This window comes from Antrostomus carolinensis, unplaced genomic scaffold (assembly GCF_000700745.2).
Source record: "Antrostomus carolinensis isolate BGI_N321 unplaced genomic scaffold, ASM70074v2 scaffold2321, whole genome shotgun sequence".
In the NCBI taxonomy this organism is placed as follows: domain Eukaryota; kingdom Metazoa; phylum Chordata; class Aves; order Caprimulgiformes; family Caprimulgidae; genus Antrostomus; species Antrostomus carolinensis.
Window position 1 is genome coordinate 29,621 of NW_010296177.1, and position 8,130 is coordinate 37,750.

The 8,130-nt window shown below is 36.1% G+C and overlaps 1 protein-coding gene across 1 annotated transcript in view; it reads left to right on the forward strand.

The window, feature by feature from the left end:
- Positions 1 to 2,314: 2,314 nt before the first annotated feature.
- Positions 2,315 to 8,130, forward strand: part of LOC104532872 (estrogen receptor) — a gene marked incomplete at its 3' end in the record, with an annotated part of 63,250 nt that continues 57,434 nt past the window's right edge. Inside the window, exon 1 of the mRNA XM_010178187.1 lies at positions 2,315 to 2,945. Coding sequence (XP_010176489.1) covers positions 2,518 to 2,945 — 428 coding nt within the window. The remainder of the gene's footprint in view (positions 2,946 to 8,130) is intronic.

Below are 8,130 nucleotides of genomic sequence, written 5' to 3' on the forward strand. Positions count from 1 at the left end.
GGAGCAGGACTGTAACTTTCCACACTGGCTTGTGGAAAGCTGCTCATAGGGTGCCTAGGGTAAATGGTATAGAGCAGAAGTGATGGTGATTTTACTTATTCCTATAGTGTGTTTTAATGCCATTTGCATTAAAATGGTGGAAACTTTAAATATTTGTCTTCCTGAAAACATGTAACCCTCCCAAAGTAATTAATGAGGTTTTAAAAAACTGCATGTAAGGAGCACTGGAGTCCACAGGACATACTTAGAAGTCAATTCTCTCTGTGCAGACTTTTGTCTTCTGCATAGCTATTATGCTGAGCATTTTATTGCATGTCAATATAGTAATTCTAAAATAGCATACATGTTGGATAATAATTTAAATAAAAAAAATTAAAGACTATTTCGTAACACACTATAGAAGTGGGTGCTTCTTATGTCAGGCAGATTCACATTATTTCTCAGATTATGCAGTTTAATACGAGATAATGCTTTTTCTATGTATTACAAAAGCATGTAATGAAATCTATAAGAGTGACTGACCTTAAACTCATAACTGGCATTCATTTCAGTCTTTGTAGCCCAGCAGACTGGCTGCTGAGAGCTGTGCTTGCTTGCTGTTTTGTGAGTCTCTGCAGATGCATGTTCGCTCACTCTATGCAAACATGCACACGCTCTCTTTTTTTTCTCTCCCACTGTCTGGCATATATTCAGAATAACTCTTCGAAGACTTTCTGAACTGCAGGGTATGATTGTCTGCTTATTTTTTTTTTTTTTTAACTGGGAATATGTTTACACCAGTGTAATTTAAACAAGCTTATCTCTTTGATCAAAGTCTACAATCTGAAATTTGAACGGGGTAGGGAGGGTGGCTGGGTGGGTGAGGAAATCTATCAAGTACATATTTATGTGTGTGCTGTCTAAGCTGTGTGCCTGCAGAGGTACAAATGTGTATTCCTTCAGAATAATCTTGCACATATAAATAACTTTGGCTAACATAATATTATTACTGAAAAAAAAAATGGTTTTTAGAAAACTTTTCTTGAAGCTATTAGTGACCTACATACTCAGTTTCTTGGGTTTTTTTGTAGGTCGAGCTGAGTAACTGTGGAGTTGTTCAAGTATAGCATAGGCTTTGCTAGTATTCAAAGCATACTAACTCGAGCCCATATTAATGCATTTAGGGTTTACATCAACCTATTTCACTGACTGAACCACAGACCGCAGCAATAAAGCTAGAGAGCTTGAAACAGTTTCTGAACATTTTTATTTAGCTGGTTCAGGAGAACTGGTTTGTGCAAAGTTAAAATTATATGGAATGAGATTGCAAGATGAAGCATGCATACCACACCTTTTCATTATGTTGTCTCTCTTCCCCTTTCTTTTTTTCTACTAAATATAACTTTGAGAGGCATTTCAGTTTATTTTAAAGCCAATCTCATTTGATTATTTTAGGTTACTTCATTTTCTAGTCTGATTTAAAAACTGAGGTTTGCTGAGCTTTTGTTCACAGGATTAAGAAAAAGAATTTCCTGTATTCAATTCCCATGTCATGCAAACAAAAATTTTTCTGAACTTTTTTGATCTTCCTATGATAAATCTGAATGATGCTTTATTTCATCATTTTACAGCCTAAAAAGAAGCAGACAGAAATTTCTAGGCTGATCAAAAGCTTTTCCTCACTGTTTAATGTTGTTTTTACACTCCAGTAACTTCAAGTTGCTATTACTGGTGCAAGTATGTTATAAACCTTTTCTTCTACATAGATATCATACACCCTTTAATTTTGTTAGCTAGTTTTATTGACTGAGGCTTGTTGTACACACACACACACACACACACACACACACAGACGAGGGCGCTTGCACACACATATTCTGCCTTGCCCTATCTCAGTTACAGGATAGTCCTACCCAGGGTCATTACAATGTACACATTACATATTTCTAGCAAACATGAAAATGAATCAAACAGGAGGAGAGATAAGCACAGATAGATTGGAGCCTGCTGAGGAAATAAAAGGCAGTAATCTGCCTGACCACTGGACTACTCTTCCTAGTTGGATTTAAGTGTTCTTTCCCGTTAGTTGCTGCAGAGCACTGGCTAGCCTGAAGTGAAAAATTAAAAGACTTGTAAGAATGAAGTAACATTTAGTGGGACAATTATTTGGTATAACTCCAAAACTAATTGTTTCTGAAGTGATGTTTAAACCAACGTCGGCACAAGGCAAGGGTTCCTGGCTCATGGCCAGCACCTTGTAATGCATATTAGCGCAGATGAGGAGTTCCTAAAAGTTAGAGAGAGGGAGAGGGAGGGAGGGAGAAAGAGAACGTGTCCTTTCAGTCCTCACTCTGCATTTGTTTATATCCTCCTCCTTGCTGAGATTAAAGGAATACCTGTGTAGTGCTGCTCTATTATGATTTCTGCTAAGCCTCAGGATAGGTTCTGGTATTTTTTTTAGGTGGACTGCCAGCTGCCGATCTCACTGTTGACAGTAAAAGCAGATATGTTCCTTCCTCACTGCCATTAGCACTGACCATGACCCTTCACACCAAAACCTCTGGAGTTACCCTGCTGCACCAGATTCAAGGCACTGAACTGGAGACACTGAGCAGACCTCAGCTGAAGATTCCCCTGGAAAGATCACTCAGCGACATGTACGTGGAGAGCAACAAGACAGGAGTTTTTAACTACCCAGAAGGGGCCACTTATGATTTCGGTACTACGGCTCCAGTGTACAACTCTACTACTCTCAGTTATGCCCCTACTTCTGAATCTTTTGGGTCCAGCAGTCTGGCAGGATTTCACTCACTGAACAATGTCCCACCAAGCCCAGTGGTGTTCTTGCAAACGGCACCCCAGCTCTCACCCTTCATCCATCATCACAGCCAACAGGTACCCTATTACCTTGAGAACGAACAGAGCAGCTTTGGGATCAGGGAAGCTGCTCCTCCAGCCTTCTACAGGTAAATGCTACAGATAATTTTTATTTCTTCTTTAAGCAGATGAACTGAAAAAATCAGAATGTGGAAATCCGTGTGCCTTAATCTCTTCTTTTTATGAAAAGTACCATGTGATTTAATTGAATCATCCACAAAATCGAGACCATAAAAATACCCTAGAATAAAACAAAACTGTAATTCGCAGCTCACTGTGACTGTAAGCTGTAAATTTTGAAAACTGTACATAAATGAGAAAAAAATTGGATAATGAATATAAATGCTTCCTGGGAAAAAATGAAATCATAATTGATTAAAGAATGGCAAATTACCTCCCTGTTGTAATATAATAGAATTATTGTCTGAAGTGTACTAAAAAGACTTCCACCATCACACATGTCTGTGTGAATGATTGTTTGTTCAGCTCTTAGCTAGTAGTAAGAGTATTTTTTTCCTCTGGCTTCCTTTACAGTATGAGAAGTGTCTTATATAGGAAGTAGTCCAGAAGCACAATATCCTTCCTAATCAAACTGTTAGAACTGACTCAGTGACAATATTTCAGTTAGTAACCACCTTCTTGAGATATCCTAAGAACTGTGTACATATTAACCTGCATTTTTCATTGGAGGGTGATATGTATTAACAATAAATCTGGCAAGCCAGATTTCAAAATATAAGATTTTTGTCCCTCACTAGCAGGATTTTTTTTTTTTTTTTGTCTTGAATAAAAAGATAAAAGTATCTTTGAAGAGGGGGAATAATTTTCCTTGGTTTAAATATTTATTGTCAGTTGCGAAAACATTTACGTAATTTGTAAAGTGGTAGAAATTGATAGAACTGTAGCTTCCAAGAAATTTAGTCATACACACCAATACCAACACTGTTAATGTTTGTGTAGTGTTAGTAACATAGTTTTGCATCAGCTTATTATACTGGGCTTCAGTGAATCAAAGTGAACAGTTAGATGTATTTTTTTTTCCCTAAACTCTGTCTGTATCTGTTTATTTGAGAAATACAGTTGAGTTTGCAAGAAATTGAATGACTCTGAATAAATACAAGCAAATTATTCTTTCTCTATCGAGGGCCAGATTTATTTGCACAATATAATGTATTACTGTGAACAGCATCTTATGTTATTAAAGACTGTCTAAGACCAAGTAAGAATTTGGTATCAAAATCTGGTCCAAAAAAACCAGATGATGATTGCACTTTTCACAGTTCTGGGGAGCAGATAGAATAAAGACTGGTAAAAGATAACAGTTATGTCAGACTGTCCAGTAGAGTGATCTGTTAACTGAATTGGTTCAAACAAAATGCATTTTAGTGCAAACAAATACAACACCTCTAGGAACAGTAAATATATGTTAGAGCATAAAGATCTGCAATGATTACTGGTGACCTGAGAGTGAAACTTCATTTTGCGCTAGATTGAAGTTTTGGTTGGTCTTTTTTTTTTTTCTTTTTTTTTTTTCTTTTTTTTCCACATGAATGTCCAGTGCAAGCCTATGGTGAAAAGTGTGTAAGTGACCTGTAAACAGTGGAGCAGTGAGTCTGTGAAGTTGAAATACACAGGCAGAAAATATACTATAGTCAGGATATTTTATTTCAGGGGGAATCAAAACCAAGAATCACCTGGAAATAGAGGCTGAACTATGGAAATAATGTCGTTTTATTTTTAAACAGTGAATTAAAGTGAGACACTTCAAAATAAAATTAACGTGCTTTTTTAGTTTAACTACTGGAGCAAACGTGTAAGGGCAGTCCTGGATTCTCCATTTCCTGACACTTTTGATCAAGGATGGGTGTCTCCCTTGCAGTTGTGTTTTAGTCATATGCAGCTGATGGGGCTTAATGCAGCAGTAATCAGGTGAATTTATGATCTTGGATATGCAGGCAGTTTATCTGCATACAGTGTTATACAAATGATTTAATGAGCCCTTCTAGCCATAACTCTGTGAAGTGCATCTTATGTGGTAATAAGAAATGTGTATCAAAGTGCTTGCTTTGGTTATCTTTTGTTAACAGGGATAGTACTGTTGGAATTAAATTGATGAAAGCATTGCTTTTTTGTCTTTTAATTTTTGTAATTTTTAATATTTATTATCCTCACAGCATTAGCTATTACATCTTTATTCCTGTATTTTGGCACAAATCCAATCACCAATAGTCTTAAAAATAATTTGAATATGTGCTCAGTGTCTGGGAAAGAAATAAGTATCTAATCATGGGGTTTTAAACAAGTTTTTTAAAAAACATTGTAATGCATGAAGTTCCAATTTGCTTTATTTATTTGGCTAATCTCATTGGTTTTAATTGGATTATGGGAGAAAAGAGAGCATGGGGCAGTGTAATCTGGCAATGAATAAATTGATGCTGGAGACTGGAAGATGTCTAACTACCAAAATGGTGAGTTTCTGAAACAACCTACCAGTAGGAGTGGTAAAGGCAAAAATTCTCAAACCAAAATCCCTAACAAAATTTAAAATGGATGACGATCAGTTTACAATATCGCTGCCCACTTCTATAATAAGTAATGTAACCTAAGACCCAGAAAGACTCTTCTGCAATTCTTTACCTTTTTGTGTAACAGATTTGTGCCATTTCCCCTGTAAGACTGATATATTTGTATTGCATCATCCTATTAGTATGGATTTGAGATGCAAATAATACATTCTGTGATACAAGTGGCTAGGACAATAAATAATCATTGTAGGCTGGAGCTGAAATTATATTCTGTTAATACTTAGATAAAATGTTAAATATTTTCTGTTACAGAACTCAAAATTTACCATATGTGATAGGGAAAACCTCTCATGTAATTTGATTTTGTTAATAAGTATACAAAATTGTGCTGCTATAGACACATACGTAGCTACATGTGTTAATTCTGAAATTACATTTTATTTCTTTCTAATTGTGTTTCCTCTTTCAAAAGGCTTTGTCTCTTGTTGCAGGATAGCAACAGAGTTCTATATCTAGCTGATGAATATAACAATACATTGAGAAAATAATTATTTTGTAAAGTATACAAAAATATACCAATTTCTTCCTTTCTAGAGTTTCTAAATCATGGGACATCAGAATCTGAGAAAAGATAAGGGGCTTAATTAAGTCAAATTGTGCTGTCTCTAACATGACCCCTTTTATGTCTGACCTTGTGTCGGTTTTTATAGGGAGCCAAACTAAAATACCTTTCCCTTATCTTACAGTATTGGTATCTTCCAGTAAGAGGGAGAAGGCATAGCACTAGTTATGTTTTTAATTATCTTGAAATGTTACATAGATTTTATTTTCTCAATCAATATTATAGTAAAATTTTTTATTAAATGCTGACTAGTAGTTTATTATTACTGGAAATCCTGTACTCATGCATGTTAGGGTAAACTAATTGAAAGATTTCTTTTGTTCTTAACTATTAAATTTTCATCCTGGCCATTTCTGGTTATTTCCTTGTGCTTTTTGGCAGATTTTTTTCATTCAGGGCAAAACCAATAAGCCTTTCAATAGCTAATTTACTGCAGTAAATTCCTAGAACCAAGAGTGAAGATGAAAGCTTTTTGTTCTGCCAGTGCATGATGTTCCAGTGTCATCCCACTGAGTTTGAAATTTTCAGATCTGAAGTAAAATTGTGCCTGTATTTCAGGTTCTCTGTAGCCTGCACTTAGTGCTGTTTCCAAATTTGGCCAAAACCCACGTGAAATTGGACTGCGTCTACTAGCTATTTAATGATGGAGTTGTCTGTCAGTCTGTAGTGAGTGATAGAGGCAGGGCAAATCAGTGTACAAACAGAAACATCAGACGAAAAATCATTCATTAGTCCCTCACTTTTAGTGGCTAGGTTGTGACTATCTTCTAATACCTCTGACCCTGAGCTTAGGTTAATATAATAAAGTATGTATTTAGCTTTAGTCCCAATTATCATGCTGAAGTTGACACTGAAACATTTTAAACCTGCTGTTCCAATACATATGATCACAGCTTTAATTTTTAATGCTTGCTAAAATTGAAAAATGTTACAAATATAGATCAATCCCTCTTCTACTGTAATTCATAAATCCATCAGTCTGAAAAACAGTTACTTAAGCTAATATGCATTTTATAACCTTGTCTGATTCTTTATGTGTATTTCTAGCTATTCACCTTAAGCTCTAAAAAAAGAGGATTGTTCCAAATTTTAAAATTAAAAGAATGTTACAATGAATGCAAAATGCAAAGATATTTTTTTCTTTTTTTATGTAGGATGAAGTATTCCGTAACGTGAAGGAGTACTATGTGGGGTAGTGTTTTTGTTTATTTGTTTGTTTATTTTTCTTTAAAGCATCAATCTGTTCTGAGGTCCTTTCTTGAATAGTCCAAGTGTTCAGACGGTTTCTTAAACACTTGGAGTATTCCTGTTTTCAGAGCTTGTACTGATATCTCTGACAATTCTACAGCAACAGATGACTGTAATGAAAGAGACAGGAAAACATGGAGTTATCCTATCTCATGGAGATGTTGTAAAGATAAACCTGTTAAATGTTCTGATATACTCATACATTACAATTAAAAGGGACTTGTACGAACCAACTTGGCTGATTCTGCAGCTCTTCGAGAATGTGCTGGTGTGGATCCCGCTGCAAGTGCGCTTGCACCATAAAGTCATCAACCCATATTGTTGAGAAGCACGTTCTGTGCCTCCTTATGCCTCTGAATAAGGCCAGGCAGTGGTGGAAAGGGGTAAAGGAGCTGTTAAACTTCCTCTTTATCCTTCTTGCTACCAAAGCAGGGATATGATTCTCACCTGCTGTCTCTGAGCTTCCTTTTCAAAATTTTTTTTGTATTGAAGAAAACTTTCTTCATTTCTTTAGCAGACATTTTTTGCACAAACCACAAACCTAGGAAGTGCTCCATATACTGAGTTGTTTTCATGTGGATTTAAGACTTGTGGATAAAACTCATGGTTGTTCAGGCAGCCCATATAGAATAGGGTTCACCTGATTAAATGTAGACACCTAGGTCTTTATTCAGTTTTCCACTCCTTGGGCATCTGGTGCCAATTGAGGCTGTAAGGTCAGATGGGTCTAGCAGATATGACACAGGACCTACTCTGTAGCTATACATTTTTAGAGTAGGAGGTGGGTGTTGGTGAGGTTCATCACCTAGAACACCTCAAATGGCATGCAGTATGGACAACAGCATCACTCCCTTCTTAGTCTGGGGAGACACAGGGAAA